We start from the raw sequence: 17,830 nt of genomic DNA on the forward strand, positions 1-17,830 counted from the left end.
TTGGTGATAGTCAAGAGTTGCTTTATCCACTTTATAAAAACTGCATGAACCATGCACAGTGGGCATATTACAGATTAAGTGGCAGGATAATAACAGTATAGACAGTAAACAAAATGACATATGGCAGGCCTTTTTGTATCAGCTTTCCAGATGAACTTCCAGTAGATACAGATAGATTTTATGCTTCGTGGGTTTAATAGAGGTGCTTTTAAAAGCTCAGGCCCAGGCTCATTAATAGCAGTGTAACGGAAACAGACAGCAGAAGGGATGAAAGTGGAAAATAAAACAATAACCTTTTATGAACACTGGCAATTAAAAGACTATAATATTATAGTCATTTAGAATTCACTGACAAAAAAATCAATGAGACCTTAATACCACAAAGCAATATTTGTATACGTGTCAGTAATGAGAGATGCCTACCAAGGACTTCCATGGATAACATCACGCTCTTTTTTGATCTGGCAACATGGATAGAAGAATCAAGCAGATTGTGCAACGCATGCTTCCTGTGTTCTGTTTGCTGTGTTGACACACATAATCTATTGTTACAGTACTGATGTAATAAATGAAAAGTTGACAGGGCTGTTGTAATGTCCAGCTATCAGCCTGTCTTACTTTTACTTCTAACAGTTCTTCCAGTTGTAACGGAGTGAATTATGATATTTTGTACCATTAACGTTGCCCGTTTCTCTATTTCAGTTCCAGGTCCTGGGCAGATTCTCGAGAATCCTGCGTCGGTGTGAAGCATTCATTACTCCTGCAGCGCACAGATCCTCCTCAGTGATGCCACTGTAGAGTTAAAGATACATTTAATATTCCAGCATCAGACACAGATCGTCATACTTGCTCACAGTTTTTCCTTCTTTTTAACCAGTAATGGAAAGGTCTGCTTCTAATGTGCATCCACTGTAAGTTTGCACTCTATCTGCAGTTATTGCAAAGCTGTTGAGTCAAAAAAGTCTCGTGCAAAAGTTTTATTTAGTTACAAAATCTCCTACTGGGATAAGATTCCTACAATGCAACTGAAAGAAGAAACAACTGTGACACAAACAAGAAATCACGTGCTCATAAAGAATTAAGTAAGAATGTCATAATGTTTGTATTACGCATTTCACATGTGCAGATTTCACAGAAACCAAGTTCCATTGTGAAGAAAAAAGACAAGCAAGATCGAAAGTAGTGGGGGAAAAAAACATGATTCAGTGGTACCAGTGTTGACATATGACATATGAGTTTACATTAAAGTGAACTATATGTTTCCAAGAAGCACAATGCCTCAGAAAAGATGCCCATCCCCTTAGTTCCTCTTCACTGCTCATTGTGGCCTCCCAGAAAAGTGTGTTGAAATGACCTTTCACTCACATGAGCTTTTTTTCTACTTGTTCCTATCTTTATAATTGTTTATCAAAGCGTGTTTGGAAAAACTGAAAGTGTTTTGTTTTGAATTTACACATTTACTATTACTCCCCTAAATGCATGGCATACAGGCAATCAAGCATTTAAAGTACTGTTCTGGAAACTGGACAGCTATGAGGATAAACTAACAGTATGTTTGTGTGTCGTTGTCCTTTTTCAAACTGTCTGTGAAGAACGGGCAGACTGAATTTGTATGCGGCATTCTCAAATGTTTATGTCTGCGTGATTTTAATCATTGGCCACAGGAATTAAGAGATTAAAACAATAAATAGATAAAAGCAAAAACAGAGAATAAAGTTATACTTATCCAGCTTTTTGTGAGCATCTCAACTTCCTGATTACATTTTATAAAGTTGTAGCTTTCTGGCTTGCCCATACATTTTTCCTCGCCACTTTAAATGCCTGTTTGATGGTTAAAATCAAGCTTTGTGTTTACAATTAGAATTAGGTTATGATTATAATAAGGGTTGCCACTTATTTGTGATAGTTAAAATGAAGAAAAATGCATTAATGTCAATAAATATCCTCACAGATAATTAGAAAAACATGTCTGCGTGCCCCTCCCCACACACAGAGTGGAGCAACATGGAGTCACTCCAGGAGCGAGACATATATCCTTCTGGACTGATACACTTGCGTTATACTCATGATGATCTTACATAAATATCAAAATTAATGTTACCTGAAATAATCCAGATCATCCCAACCATTGAGGCTAAGTCCCAGGGTGTATTTTTGAAGGCCCAGAGTACTAAGAAGTTCCTGCACAGTCTCTGGTGCGCCTTGCAGGGTTGACACCTGCAGTGAGATAAACTATATTGGATTATTTATTTAGTTAACAAAAATCGGACCTTATATCTTTGTCTTTGAAAGCAAGATCACGCCTACCTCTTTCTCCCAGCTGCATCCTCTATCTCCATGCATGGAAGGGCCATTTCTATAATTCGTCCTCTGGTAGGGTATAGATGGGCCTCTCTGCTCTATGGGGAAAAAGTCAACTTCGCTGAGGGATTTGGCAATTTGCAAAGCAGTGAGTGAGTTGTCTCCTGTAGGTCCAGGGGGCTGATGATCCACTATCCAGGAAGCAGTGGCCTGACACTGTGTGTGAGTGTAGGGGAGAGCTGATGGTGCCTTAGCTGCTTTGATAGGGTTGGTCCTTTCTGGAAGAAGCTGATGTTGATCCCTTCTCACCTTTTCCCTCATGATTGCTGAGTGATTCATATACAAGTTCTTTACACTGACTTCAGGCTGTAGGGAGTCCTGAACAATATTTTTACTTTGATATTTGCCTGTGGGTGGTGAAGTCTGTTCTTGGCAATGTGAAATGGCTTTACGTGACGGTGGAGGTATGGGAGATGGGTTTTTGGCTGGAAAGAGCTGATAAGAAGAGTGGGATTGGGATGCATGAAGGTCACTGGTTGTCAAATACTGGGACAGCATGGCTGGAATTTCAATTTCTGTAAAGTCTGATCTGCGGCCGGGTCTGCTGTCAAAGCCATGCCTCCCTGAGACTTTTGGGAGCTGCAAAGCCTCATTACCAGACCAGATCACCTGAGGATCCCTTCGATGGGGAAGCGCATCTTCCACCCTATGTGGCACGGACACGCCTTCAAAGATGTAGTAAGCGGGATTGGTGTAGCTGCTTGGATTTAGTTTGGCGGGAGCAGCTGAGGACCTGCAATGAATTAAAAAAAGCCCTGAATTAAGCTAACTCAAGCACATACAAAAGTAACTGTCATCCTCAATTCTCACTCATCAGCTACACAGCTTTGCAATATTTCTTAGAGTTTTGTTTCAGTTCCCAGAATGAGTTAGCTCCTTTCAGTTAAAATAAGTTTTATTTTTATTATTATAACATCGGTAAAAGGTGACTGGAGTAAGATTTAAGAAGTTCAGATGAGGTATTACTGTATACTTTGTGAAAGCAACTGAATCATATAAGGATGCCATATGATTTTATTAAAATCATATTTTATTTTTTATTAAACCAGTACTTCAAAGAAGAGGTACTGGTTTAATAAACCAATGCATCACTATCTTTTCATGCTCAATGTGTAAACAAATTTAACCAAACTGACAAAGAATAAAGCATTTTATATTTTTAATTCATATTAATTATAATAATTACCGACAATTTTTTTTAAAGTTTGTCAACTTTTTTCTTTATTTGGTTGAGTTGGGGTGGGGTGGGGGTGGGTGGGGGTGTACATCCATGACTTGGCTTGGCTTACGCCACATCTCCAACAATCTTGGCTCTGTGTTTAAGCCAGGATTATACTCACTTACAGACGTGTATGCAGGCAGCTGCAGACTCTACATTCACGTAGTCATTAGTTTTATATTTTCCACCTGGAGTCTGCATTAAGGACTCATGCATTTTTCGCAGAATGTAACATAGGCACAAGACGTCATCAATGAGTCATATTCCGGTGGATCCTCAAGTGTAAAGGGGTGCAGTAGCTAAAACACCAGCATGTGAAGTGCCCATAAGGGCTTACTTACACATACCTTACTCTGCATACCACAAACTACACATAATTCACCCAAGCAGACTTCAAACTTGGAAAAAGCACGAGATTAACAATTTGGCCGTGATGTTAGATGGCATCTGTGTCTGAAAGCAAGTGTAATCCCAGCCAAAGACCTGCACAGCAGTTTCTAATAGTTTCTGACAGAGTCAACTAAAGATATATGGCTTTCATATCACAATGCCTTCAACAAGAAAAGCCCATCTGCATGTATTTAACTAACCAGCAAAGTTTCTCAATGATGCTGCACTTTAGAATGCCAAAAATGTATTCTAGTCTTGGGAAATTTGTGCCATCAGATGCCAGAGATTGGGAAACGTACGTTTTCAGACATTCAGATTAAAGTAATTAAAGTAGTACATTTCAACATCTATGCCAGTTAGATGGGAAACAAATTTCTGAGAATCTCTCAAAAAATTCTCTAAAATAAGTGTATACAGTGGAATGTGAATCTAAATGTAAGCATGATAGTATGGAAAAATATAGACAAAATGTGCTCACATCCACAAATCATTTGTACAACGTCTGTCCCAGAAAATGTCACGAGCCCCTTTTCTTGACAAATGACGCTGTCCTCACCTGGTTACAGGGATCCGTGTCACCGCAGGAGACATGTGTCCCCTACCAGAGCCTTTATGATCTTTCTCAATACTGAAGCACTCTGGAAAAGTCAAATCACAGGAAATGAAAATCTCATTTTCTAGTATACAAAATGGACTTACAAAACTAAGTCTGTTTGGGGTGATTAGGCCAAAGGCTGTTGCCAGTTTGCAATCACACAGCATAGTGGTGTTTGTGTGTGTTGTGCCTGACCTGACGGCATAATACCCATCTGTCCTGTCTCAGGATGCATCTGGTCAGGGTCAGTCAATCGGGAGCCAAAAGAGGAAGCAGCCGATAGATACCAGCAAGTGTAAAGCCAAGCCAGGGATCATTGAGGAACCAAATAGAGGAAGCAATGTGAAACTCACAGGAGTCAAAGAAAGTGACAGAGGATGAAGATGAAGGTTTAGTGGGAAGTGATAGTGCAAGCAAGGCAGAGATTAAAAGAAGACCAGTTTCATGTGACCCACCATAGATCTTCTCCCGCGTTGCTTGCTTGTCCTTGGGTACATGAACTCTGACACGTCCGCGTATGGAGCCCATTTCCTCACCTCGGTGACTCAGAAAAGTCTCAAACTGGTCAGATGCACCCGTGACGGAGCGCAGAGCCACACAGCATTCACCTATGGCAAAGATATTTATTATAAAAATGCTCGTTAGATCAAGTAAAACTTTGCTTATCTGACACGAGATGTTTGCAAGATTATAGTACATTTAATAAAAAACACTATTGCATAGTTGGGTCTTTGAAGCCACTGGTTAGCAATGCTACAGTCATGAAGGGACATTTTATAAACTTGCTCAGTGACCAACCGTATGATTCAAACCCATCACATGACTTCACAGACAGCAGTACGTGTTGATCTTGAAGATAATCCATCTCAGACATAACTGGAAGGAGCTATAATAGGACACAAAGAGAAACACAAGTTAAAAAAATAAATTAGATAACTTATATTTTTAGCCATCTCCCAATAGTCTGAATGTCTGACCTTTGGTAGTTGTTTGAAGGACCAGGCGAGTCTGAGAAACCCAGGAACGTCACAGCTCTGTGAGTCATTCTCACTTGAACGTCGCGTCTCTGCAAAGAGAAATACTAAAGATAAATGACTCTGGTGCATAATGCTTCACAAAAAAATCACTTACTGATATGAAACCATACCTTCAAGGCACAAGGAATGAAATTCAATGAAGAACTTTGCCTTGCTCGCCGTCTTCACAATCGCCTCAATACCTTCGAGAATAATCCAGGCCCTCTCCGTGCTGGAATTTGAATCTGTTTGAATTGAAAATATTGTACTGTTCATTTCACGAAGACATTCTGTCAAAGTGCTTATGTCCAAAGGGCGGCAACAACCATGACAGCACCTGTTTTGGAGGTGGACTGTGATGTCACTCCCACTTGATATGTGGCAAAAACAGGTGAATGATCACTTGTGAAGATGTCATCTGTGCAACCTGGTAAGAGATCATATATTGCACAACTTAAAAAGCCGCACTAAATATCTCTGTGTGCTGTTGCTACAGCAGCATGACTTTGTGGTAAAGCACATGAGCTGTTAATCATATTTGAAGGAGTGTGTCAAAATAATATCCAGTATATGTTTTGTTTCAACACTTGAGTTTGTCAAAATAGAAGTGTGGCTTAAAGATAGGAAATGACTGTTGCTTTGAGAATGGCCCACAAACGTTCACTTTATTGGGCGATAGGTGACTGGTCATCACCGCAGCAGTCTGCATGACTTACCGTATGCAGTGCAGGTGATGTGCGTCTCTGGGTAGGACTTCCACAGAATCCTGTCACACCATGATGGTACATTGACTCGCACCTACAGAAATACATTTAGCCATAAAATAATCAACAGTGCATTGTATTGGTCTGCGTAAAAATGAAATTCATATACGTATTCATAGTGTGCGCTCTGAAGGATTTCTGTTATGCCAAACGTTCACGTTCTAGAAAGGAGTTTAATGCTTAGCCTCCTATTTTTAGACAGTGGGTCAGCTAGTGTCAATCACCAAAGCACTTCAGACCCTTTAAAGAGGATTAAGTTACAAAAAAAGTAACAAATAACTCGTCTTAATGACTATATATTTAGAATGTTTCAGGGGTCTTTTCTTATCTTATCATTTCTTATTATTTACATACGTGAATGATTTAAATTTGATTTTTGGGTGATTTGGATCCAGCCCTGAAAAGGTCTGGACCAGAGGTGACCGTGCTTTTGCCCTGGCAGCCCCGAGCCTCTGGAACAATCTTCCTGCTGCTATTCGCGCCTCTGATTTTATTTATTCATTTAAATCTCAGTTAAAAACTTACCTGTTTGACCGAGCGTTTTCAGTTAGTTAGTGCACATCCCCTATATTTTACCCTTGTGTTATTTATCTTCTACTAATGTTCCACTGTATAAATACCCCCACCTTATATTTATGAATACCCAGTAATTTTATCTTCTAAACTATGCTCAAATGTTTTATTTCTTATTTTGTCTGTACTTTTTGGGGGTTCTTTGTACTCTGTTATAGCCTTTTATCTTATATCTTCTGTTTTAACCTTGTTGTGAAGCACTTTGGTGTGCCTTCGGTTTTAAATGTGCTATATAAAGAAAGTTGTATTGTATTGTATTATTGTTTGCACACACTTTTACTACATCTTTTCATTCTCAAAAAAAAATACACAGTGAAACAAAAAGTCAGCTTCATGTAAAGCACATGTGCTAATCCAGTTCCAGAATGAAGTAACAACCACCGGAGGCACCGTTACAGACAATGAGACGTCTAGCAACATGCCATTAGTATTGATAACAACTTCAGAAGTTATTCCCAATTTTTGCGAACTATAAATATTGTTTTTATTTTCGAGATGTGTCATCTGTTGTGTGCTGTTTTTTTATACATTCCCCCTGTTTTTCAGAAAGAAAGAAAAAAGAAAGCAAGCTCACCCCTGAGGTCTTGTACTTTTGCCATAGGTAGCAATCTCTAGAGCCACGTTCATACCGATAGGTGGGTGGAAATGCTATCTTCTCTTCCTCTTAACCATGATAAAGAAAGAAAGTGAGAAGAATAAGAAAAGTCAGTGTAGCACATAATGAGCTCATACCGTTGCTATTACGAAATTGCATTTCAGCATTTTTCACAATGCGTGCAGATATAATACTGGACTTTCAATATAAAACAAGGCAAAACTGAAACTCACTGAAATAGAGAAAGGCTTTTCTTTTGTGTCTCTCTTGGGTCAGCTGGTCTGCGCACATTAGCTCCTCAAATTCCCTTTTGGATACATGCTTCAGGATGTCCTGGAGTTAGTAAGCAGTGACATCAGTGTATAGGATGTCACAAATAATTGTTATTTCACATGTACTATTAGGAAAAACCTCAAGTGTGCTAAATCACTCAGTATGTTAAAAAACAGGAGAACAAAGAAATAAGCAGCGTCAGTCTGACCTGTACGTCCAGGTCAAGCCTGTAGTTGAGGTCTCCACACCAGAATAGATGGGTGAAGCGCAGGCTTATGTCAAAAGCAAAGAGCTGTTTGTCACCCAGAGACAGCAGCCTGAGGATGTCCACAAAGTTCTGGTTCCTCCTGGACATTAAACAAAAAGAGATACAACAAAATAAAAAGTATTTTTAAAAGAGCAAGAAGTGACCAGAGCACACACAGTTTCTAAACACATTTGGAGAATGCACCTCAGGACTTTGTCACTTCCAGACGTCAGGTGGCAGTTGACGAACCCAAAAGACGTTCCATTGAAGTGGAAGGAGACCCCAACAGCTCCCTTGTTACCTGAAACAATAGAAGCAGTCAACCTTAAATCTAAAGGTTAATGAAACATCTTGTTCTTGTAAAATCATGCACAGATTTTTGGGGTCTTTGCTTCCTTGATGCTGTATATTTACTGTATTTGCTCTGTGTGCACTTGTGATGGTGAGATCATGCAGAGCAACCTACCCAATGTGTTCCCCAAGCCAGTCTTCACGCTGGCTGTGTTCACATGGCTGATGCGACTCTCATGCTCAGGCTTTACAAACACGGCCAGCCTTATATTCCAGAGGGACTGCACTGCCACCTACAGGACAATACCCCACATTGTAATACTGCATTACTGTTTCCAACCAGTCAAAACAATTATTTAACCATTTCCAAAAAGGCAAACTCTGGAGTGAAATGCTTTATTTTTAGAGCCTGTTGTTGTTAAAAATGTTCCTGTTTAAACATTTTTACTGTATGAAACAAGATGCGTGTTCCCTTGCACTTAGTCATGTATATATATTAATAATTGGGCTTTTACATAAGCGTTATTGCCCTTTAAAATTCTAAAGTGTTATTGTTTTAATTGTATATGCCATAGGAAGAATTAAGCACTGATTTACATGAACTTAAAATACAAAATCTGTGAAATTTGAATGACAGAGCTGACCCAATTGTAGAACATGGCAGAAGATTGATATTGATATTCATTTAACCTGTACAGTAAATTGTAGGACTACTTTTTTTTAATGTAAGTCTCACTTTTGAAATATTTCTGGTCAGATCAAAGGTATTATAGCACGTGAACTCAACGTTTGTATAAAATTCAAACAGAATAATATAAAATTACATATGTGGAGATTTGTAAAGATAAATGTTTTAATAGCTGGATGATTCTTTTAGATGTATGCACATGATTTCTGTAAGGAGCTTTTAGAAAACTGCAAATCGGTTTTAATTTTTTTTAATTTAGTTTTAATAACCTAATTATATAAAACTATACATGCAGGACATGGATATAATGTGATGTTATGTATGTAAATAATAAATAAAAGATAATTAAAATGCTGTTGTGCAGAACAACTCATGAGCTGACTGTGAAATAAAGCTCTTCAGTTTATCCTATTAGTGGACCTTGCCTCTGATTGTTGAAGTACTGATTACAGTTCTATGACAATTAACAAACTTTAATGTATAAATTCAATCAACCTCTTATTTAATTCATCTGGACGTAGCGTTTTCAGTGGGTGAAACATTTCGTCAGTCATCCAAGTGACTTCTCTGAGACTGAAGAAGTCACTGATGAACAGATGAACAGAATCAACTTTTTGGGATTTGCTTACCTGGATGATTTAACATGCGTCAAGACAACCCATCTCTCTACATTTACATGTGATGGATTTAGATTTATTTACTCCATATTTAGCCATAGGAATCACAGAATTCAGCTGAGAAGAAAACTGAGAAAAGGACTCCTACTTGTTTGAAATCGATGTGAGTATAGCTGCGAAGGGTCGCTTTGATGTGTTCTGTCCACTCTCTTTCCCCCTGGGGGTTTTCCTGAGTCCCTAAGGCGTAGATGTCATGAGGAAGCAAGGCGGTTGAGTCATCAGGGGTATGTCCCAAACCGCAGCAGGTCACCCACGACTGTAGACTTCGAGGAGGAGGGGAGCCACCTGTACAATTAAAACAGAAGAAATCAGAGTTAAAATGATCACCTAACAATAACTCAGCACAATGCTGTCTGGCTGTGAAAAAAGACTCCCATTGTGTTTTAATGTTTACCCATATTCCAGGTGCCAACAAAAACGGAGATCACATCAGGTTCACTCCGCTGAGAGTGCCTGGTTTTCATCAGCTGGAGGAGCTGGCAGAACGCGTCGCATTTCTAAAAGAAATGACAATGAATTACGATGGGAGAAACAGCAGATTCCAGTAAATAAAAAACTTCAGTATCGCGCCTTACCCGTGCACTCTCAAACGTCATCTCCCGCGGTGTGCTGTGGTGGCTGTCAACCATCATGCGTACCTTGGCTGGACTGCTCTGAAACTTGACAATCTGAAGGACTGATAAACAGGGAAAAAACTGTAAATAATAAAGTAACACATACATATAATAATTATTAAACAATAGTTTTGCTTTCAAGAGATATGTTTTAGCCACTGTAAATAGTTAGGAAACAAAGCAAAGATTTCCTTACTTCTGTCATGTGAGACTCTTTCTATACCAAACGAGCCAGTCTTCTTGTCAAAGAGCAACACTCCTGCGTCCACATCCACAGAAACAGTTTGTCTGCCATACCTCAACATCTTCACCTGAAAAATAGATATCAATACATTTAAGGTCAGAGATGAGTTCAGTTGTCTTGCTGTCAGTCGTCTCTTTAAAAGACGGCATGTAACTGAAAAACTATAGATTTTTGATGGCCGTAAAACTTGAGGCTTTTTTTCACTCTAGTTTACCTGAAAGGAGTAGACTGGCAGCTGCCGGGCATTGCTCTTTGCGGGCGTTACACAGGTCGGTGTTGGTTCAGGAGGGGGTGGGTTGGGCTGCACTGCCAGGTTGTGATTAGTCACAGCATCTTGTAAAGCTTTTAATACCTTTATGGGAAAATGATATCAAATGCATTGTTGCAATGTATAACTTGTGCTGTCTATCAGGAAAAAAAAGGATTTGTTTTAATTTGTCATTGTTAACACGTTATTATCACTTAACCGAACGCTGTGACTAAAGGTAAACTTTGGAAAGGATAAAGCCTAACAAAAAGAGCTCCCTGGTAGTTTGTTAAAGCATTTTAATTCTTAGTTATGTAGCTTTATTGCCCATGTAAGAAGTATATGAATGAATTTTCGAGTGTTAGACCTTTTTCAGCTCCACAGCAGAAGTTTTATTTTTATCGTAAACGTACCTTTTTCTCCAAAGAAGAAAGGAGACTGACCAAAGCTGAGATCTTACACAACAGGTTCTCTATATCCATGTCTGAACCCTTGTTGACAATAAAAAAAAGCACTCAATTAGTTTGTCTATATGGATGTCTACTACATTTAGTGTATAATGTTAAGAAAAAAAACATAATATATGGTTTGTATTGTACCTGTGCCTTGAGGGGTGTTAAGGAGCAGCTAGGATGGTCAAAAACTTTGGCCAGGGTCTCCAGACTTGAGAGAGTCAGATCAATCTCACTGTTGAATAAATAAATGCACGATTTTAATTTACCCATTATTCATCTGTTCTTAACTTCTTATCCAATTCAGGGTCATGAGGAAGCTGGAGCCTATCCCGAAAGGTGGGGTAAACCCTGGGAATGTCTATCACAGGGCTAACAGAGAGTAAGATCGCTCAGTCTCAAAATCACACCTGTAGACAATTTAACATTACCATTAACCTAATAACAATGTCTATGAACTGCAGGAGAAAGCTGGTTTACCACAAGAGAACCCACACAGGTACAAGAAGAACATATGAACTCCACAGAAAGGCCCCAGTGGACCTGCAGTAGATTCAAACCCAGAACCTCCTTGTGAGGCAATAGTGCTAATGCTTTCCTAATCGGTCTCACACATATGTAAATTTTAAAGAACTGAATCAAAAATTAAGTCTATTTAAGTGAATTAGTGTATATCCTGCATATAGCACACAGTGACACCTTGCGTGTGGCAATAACAGTCCATACACTGCAGGCTGCTACAACTGGTCAAAAGCTCAGCACTGAAATCAAGTGTAAAATGATGCTAACCTGTTGAGGCCTTGGCAGGCAGCACCCAGAGTGCGTTTGAGGTGGCATAGTGTTGTTGCCCCCTTATGCACATTCTCAATGTCAAGAGGAAGCTCACTGAAGAGGTAGTCATTCAACAGGCCAATCACATCACCTGCAGTACTATTAAATAAACGAGGAAAAATCAGATTATATTGTATAAAGCATGAAAGCCGTTTCTTTTTTGTAGTGAATATGAGAGAAACAGAGTAGGCTAAGAGCAGAGGTTTAACACAGAGCAGACAGTATATCAGCACAGTTTATTAATAGGGCAAAAAAGTCGAAAGAGGGAAGTGCTTCACAAATAGTTGCTACGCTTGATCGCCAACAGGTGCATAAGCTAATAAAAGTGTTGATTAGATGCAATCATATTAACGTGAAAATAGAAATTAATATACAGCATACGTTTGTAAGCAACCACATTCATGCATGTGACTTTATGTGATGCAGTAATATCAAATATGGACACTTCTTATTAAAAAGGGCTAATAATTTATAACATTAACTGTGCAAGGAATATCTATGAAATAGGTGTATTTTTGGCAATGGAATTATTTAATAAATATACCTGGACGTGTTTAGCTCTTGCAACTTATCGAGAAACAGGGCATGAGGGGCTGCTTTTGCTGGGGAGCCTGTGAAAGGTACTGTGCCGACAGACGCTGGAGCAGAAGTTGGCTTCTCATCATCTGTGCATACGCAAAACACAACATTTGAACATTACAGCGCAGAGCGAAGGATCTAGACATTATTAAAGCCACGTTTTATTATGTGTACCACATGCAGGTTAATATATGGTACAGACAAGACAGATTTAACATGACATGCAACCTGAGCTCTCGTCACCACTGTCCGTATCACGGGGAACAGGATACAGCAGAGGAGTGACCAGGCCTTTGTGGGGTTGCTGGTATCCCAACACCAAGTCCTCCAGTGTCCGGAAACAATTCACCTGCACCCCTTGTGTTGTCTATAAAACACATAAATGTAACAGCAGATGATCAGTTTAAAATGTCTTGACCTAGCATAAATTCTCATTCTACACAGGAAGAAAACAAAAAAAAGTAATGCAGAAGGTAAGGGATGCAATAATTCTGTTTAAATCAGTTGAGTAGTTTGAATTAGAAAGAGTATTTCACTTTTAAAAGGTTGTGCATAGAAGTACAGATATTACTGCATAGATTCAATGTATAATGTGCTACTATATGAAGGCCTTGTTCGGATCCACAAACACTGAAATGAAAAGTTCTTAAACTTGTTAAGAATCAACAATGAGATTTCAAGATTGTGCAGAGAAAATCTTCCCAGACTATGTTAGAAAAGAATTAAATTAGTAAATAGATTTCAATTTGTATAACATATCTTGTTTTCAATGAAAGTTTCACACGAGACCTCCACCCCCTTCCCTCTTCCGAAATCTTGCTTGGTGGAGCAAAGCAGAAGTATTGATTTGCATGACAGAAAAAGGCACATGCAGATGATTTTCTGTGATAAAAGGTGTCCCTGAGAGATTTAGAAAGCTTTCCCTTGTGGCCCAACAGAGAGATGACGTCACTTACAGCTATTTCCTATAGCAGCACTTAGCTCTCTGTTTCACTGTGGCCCTGCATAAAAAACTCTAAAATCCCCTCGCCACATAATAACAAATCTCTTTTCAAAATTATCTTTAATACATGACTAGATTCATACAACACACATTAAAACCACAAGCTCAAGTAAGCCTTCTCTAAAGGTTTTCACTAAAATCTGGAAAACTTAAAGTAACTGAAAGCAGCATGATCGGAATTTAAGATAAGGAAAAGATGCTGCCATAGGTACTCGCACTATACAAAAATGGCATGGTACATATTAGACCACGAAACCAAGTGTGCCCTTTTCCTGTGCCCTTCTTTAGAAGTTTTTGTTTTCATTTTGCGGTGAGAAACCATTTTTTGGCTTGAGCTAAATGTCTGTTTTGCCAGGAACTCTTCAAATAGTATTTTTATACCACAAGGGTCTCTTGAAAAGCAATTAAAAAGAAATGAAAAGGAATAGAAGACAGTGAAAGACAAAATTGGCCCTAAAATATCTCCATGGCCCTCTTGGAAAAACAAAAAGGCAAGCGCACGACTAGTGAGTTAGTGGAGCAAATCCAGTGAGGGAAAATACATACTGAAGGTTTATACACATGGCAGTGGAAAAACAACTGAAATAGCAACAGAGTTTTAGGTCTTTATTGGAAACTGGAGGATTTTTCCAAGTCAGCGGCCTTAAAAAAAAACAAACTGCCAGACAATCACTATTAAACTTGTTATTGAACTTTAATAAGCAGACACTGCTATAAAAAAAAAAAGGTCAGAGATGATTTGTGGTTTAGGCCCCAAAAATATTTATTCCTCTCACTCTCTCGCTTTCTCTCACCCACTGAGTGCGTGCTTTTGTTGGTGCAAACTTTGTGCTTGTGTGTGTTCTTTAATAGTCTAATAATCAGGTCATTTGCTAACTAAATACCCCTGCTCGAAGCATCAAAAACAGACACATACCATCTCTGGCTTAAACTCTCCCACATCCAACAGAATCATTATGCTTAACACAAACAGCCCCATATATACACATGACAAATAAGCACACCCATTGGTCAATGACTTAGTGTGTGGGTTGAGTAGGAATCTTTGAGACATTAAAACAATTTCTCCTCTGTGCTGCTGAGCTCATGCTGCAAGCATGCAGCCACATGGCAGAGATGCCATTCAAACAACAAAGTTACTGCAGTTGTAACAGAGTCTGTACAGAGACGAAACACAAACATGTTTCTGTTCTCCTCACAACAGGCAAAAACAAACCAACGTTTGATCCTTCTAACTTGAGCCGTACTCCCCTCCGTGTGCACAGTTTGTGACAAGGTTTGAGACACGTATGGTGTGGTGTTTTTACTTAGGCTCCTTTTTTCCAGGAAGAGCATCCAGGGTCATGTGACAGTGAGCACTCACCTGAACTGCTAGAAGACCGTCTGCGTCAGGAAGAATACGATAGGTGTGAACATGACGCTGGAACCTTTAGAAACCAAAAATTACAGTGGTTATTGGTACTGCAAAATACTACAAGGCAAATGCTCAAAGGCAAAGTGTGTCTAAATGTAGGTTTTTATAAGGATCCCACGTGTAGCTGTAGTTAAAGACACTAATTTTCTCAGTAATTTCGCCAGTTGTTTTACAGATCACTGACTACAGATCAACAATGTGTCAAAGACCCTTAGATCATCATCTCCATCCATCACTTCACAAAACACATTCAAAGATGAACAGTGGTTTGAAGTGTTTTGCTACAGTATATTACATGAAGAAAGTGATGGAAGAAAGGTTCAGTACAAAAAGGGGGAGGGGGCAATTTTAAAGAGTGAATGAGATACTGAGAAAAGAATGAAGGGAAAGTGGGAGCGCTGTGACCAGCCAGGCTCAGCTTTCAGGAATGTATCTGGCTTTGGCTGATGAGCAGTCAGCGTAGTGCGGTCGCTGGAGCTCCTGCCCACTTTCAGGGGCCCCAGGGAAGAAAGAGGGGTAAGTGGGGAAACAGGGAGCAATGAGCTAGGGTTAGACTGCCTGTGATGGACTTTACTTGGACGATACCATCTGACTAGTCTGGAGAGTGTGTATTTGTGAAGTCTGCCCAGCGTGTAGGCACCACTTTTAGCCACAGATGTTTCTTCACTACGTTCTGCCAGATGATGGTGAAAGTGATGGATATGACAGGATGACAAAAGCTGCTGAATCAATTTACAAATGACGACATTCTGTAGAAATAAATGCTTAATATTTGCCAGGTCTAGGTGTATTTATTTCTGATTTTGTGTAAAAACAGAACAATAAATGAGTAATTTGATATTTTCAGTGAGCTAAAACGAATAAAATGAGACTTTGTTCCAATACATTTTGCAATATTAATACAGAGAGTCACTTATTATTGCATTTTCCCTTCTAAGTTCTGAGGGATACAGCATTGCTATCAATGGCTTCACATTTAAAAGGTCCTTGTTATTAATATACCGCTTAAAGAGTATAGTCCATAAGATAATTGTGTTCGATTATGATAGGCAAGAAAAACTGCCCACTCTCTAAGTAGGTGAAATTGTGTGTGTGTGTGTGTGTGTGTGTGTGTGTGTGTGTACTCACAGCAGGCATAATGCATAGGCTCCTGGCACAGACTCACTGTCTCTTACTAGGTAGCTGCCATCCCTCCCTGCCCGTGCCAACAAGTCCTCTGCATACACACGGCTGATGTCACGGTGATACCATGCTGCCGTAGCCATGGCAATCAATGTTGAGAGTTATTATCATGAAAATAATCCACATGAGGTGATGACATAGGTTTACTGTCACACTTGCTCTGATGGCACTGCACTGGAGCTCTGTCACCTATGTCATCGGCCACTGAGTGTGCTGAGTGGTCTACTTTAGTGTTTCAGCCTTTCCCATGATCCTCTTCTTCATGACCAAAGTGTCAGAAAGAAGAAAATTCTATCAGCTAGCACTTCCTGGGTTCCTGGTGTTTTCTTCTGGGTCACATATCCTGTTGAATTGAGGGCACAAAGAAGAAATATCCAGCTGAGCGCAAGGTTAGTCCACTCCAGCAACAGCCTTCAGTCCATTTATCTGGTAATATCCTTGTGTAGAGAAAGACCTAGTTTCAGTTTTTGGTCGTAAGTTGCTGCACCTAGGTGGGTGTGTTCCTCCAACAAACACAGACCATCATAACAGAGTGAGAGAGGGAGAGAGAAAGAGAGAGGAGGTAGAAGAAAAACAGCGAGAAGTGCAGAGTCTGAATGAAACAGCCACCCCTCAGGCAATGACGGAGCCTCGAGCTTAACCACAAACACAAGCCCTCCTCTTGTCCCAAAACAAAAGCCCCACATGCAAACAACAGGAAAAGAAGAACCAAGAATGGCAAAATAAACAAATCAAGCTGCACACACAGCACTTACACACTCCCAGGCAAACACGCACGCAGCAAAGACAGAAACATACCAGATGGAACTCAGTCAGCACTAAAACCAGACAGGCATGCAACAGAAACCAGACTAATTCAAATGATTTCCCAGTTCTATTGCCATATAAGGGAATAGGAACACCCTCCAAAAGTTCAGCTGATCACTGCAGTTGCCTTTCCTTCTTCCAAGCTCAGATTCCATTTGGAGTTTGTTTGGTTGGATGTAGGCTACTCTGGGAAATTTACTTTCATGCTGGAAGAGTGTGCTGCTGTGTGTGTCTCGTCAGAAAGGTTCCGTCTGCTCTGGCGTGGTCTCCAGCGGTTCTTCACAGTGCTGTCAGAGCAGAGGGAGGGAGCACAGAGGCAGAGGACAACCCCATAAGAGCACAGGGCAGACAGAGGAAGTGACTCGACATTCCAGATGGCGGACATAGCCAGGAGAATTCTTGTGAGGCCCTCAGCTTCACCACCGGAGTGTGAAACAGAATGCTGCTTCCTTTTTGTTATTTCCTCCCCATTTATTTTCTTCTTCTTCTTCTTCTTTCCCCTGCCTTTTGTCTTCCCTCAAATTCTAAACAGAAAACACAGCTCTCCACTCACTGGTGAACTCTTTGGCTTAACTTCAATTTCTTCCTCATTTGCCAGCATCCTTATCCTCAGACATTTCAGATTCTGGCCAGTATTTCACCCTTTCTTTCTATCAGCCAACCCGCTTTCTTGTTGTAACCCTCCCTCCACTTCCCTTCCTCTCTTGCTCACTCGTTCACTCGCAGCTAAACGCTGTGTCCATATGGTTATGATCATCCCTAACGTTC

General features: G+C 39.9%; 2 protein-coding genes across 4 annotated transcripts in view; one reads left to right on the forward strand and one right to left on the reverse strand.

The window, feature by feature from the left end:
- Positions 1 to 17,811, reverse strand: inppl1b (inositol polyphosphate phosphatase-like 1b). 2 transcript variants are annotated; one of them, XM_013271365.3, is made up of 27 exons: positions 16,202 to 17,811; positions 15,023 to 15,086; positions 12,885 to 13,023; positions 12,622 to 12,742; positions 12,036 to 12,176; positions 11,394 to 11,481; positions 11,208 to 11,285; positions 10,762 to 10,899; positions 10,500 to 10,614; positions 10,265 to 10,365; positions 10,084 to 10,186; positions 9,778 to 9,974; positions 8,500 to 8,617; positions 8,238 to 8,334; positions 7,995 to 8,133; positions 7,747 to 7,846; positions 7,493 to 7,581; positions 6,298 to 6,379; positions 5,919 to 6,008; positions 5,713 to 5,826; positions 5,543 to 5,631; positions 5,364 to 5,451; positions 5,021 to 5,173; positions 4,527 to 4,608; positions 2,308 to 3,094; positions 2,102 to 2,232; positions 1 to 792 (listed from the first exon to the last, which is right to left on the reverse strand). In XM_013271365.3, exons 1-27 carry the CDS (start codon positions 16,336 to 16,338, stop codon positions 699 to 701), a joined length of 3,675 nt encoding a protein of 1,224 aa, XP_013126819.1. In that variant the 5' UTR covers positions 16,339 to 17,811; the 3' UTR covers positions 1 to 698. The 2 variants fall into 2 exon arrangements, with proteins under 2 accessions (XP_013126819.1, XP_005467514.1); XM_005467457.4 differs by having other exon boundaries at positions 2,102 to 2,217; positions 16,202 to 17,809.
- The window catches only part of arr3b (arrestin 3b, retinal (X-arrestin)), an 11,659-nt gene continuing 11,163 nt past the window's right edge, over positions 17,335 to 17,830 (forward strand). For both annotated transcript variants that reach the window (XM_005467459.4, XM_025911108.1), the window contains exon 1: positions 17,335 to 17,463. The gene's annotated coding sequence lies outside the window, so the exon portion shown is untranslated. The remainder of the gene's footprint in view (positions 17,464 to 17,830) is intronic.

Source organism: Oreochromis niloticus, linkage group LG2 (assembly GCF_001858045.2).
Source record: "Oreochromis niloticus isolate F11D_XX linkage group LG2, O_niloticus_UMD_NMBU, whole genome shotgun sequence".
In the NCBI taxonomy this organism is placed as follows: Eukaryota; Metazoa; Chordata; class Actinopteri; order Cichliformes; family Cichlidae; genus Oreochromis; species Oreochromis niloticus.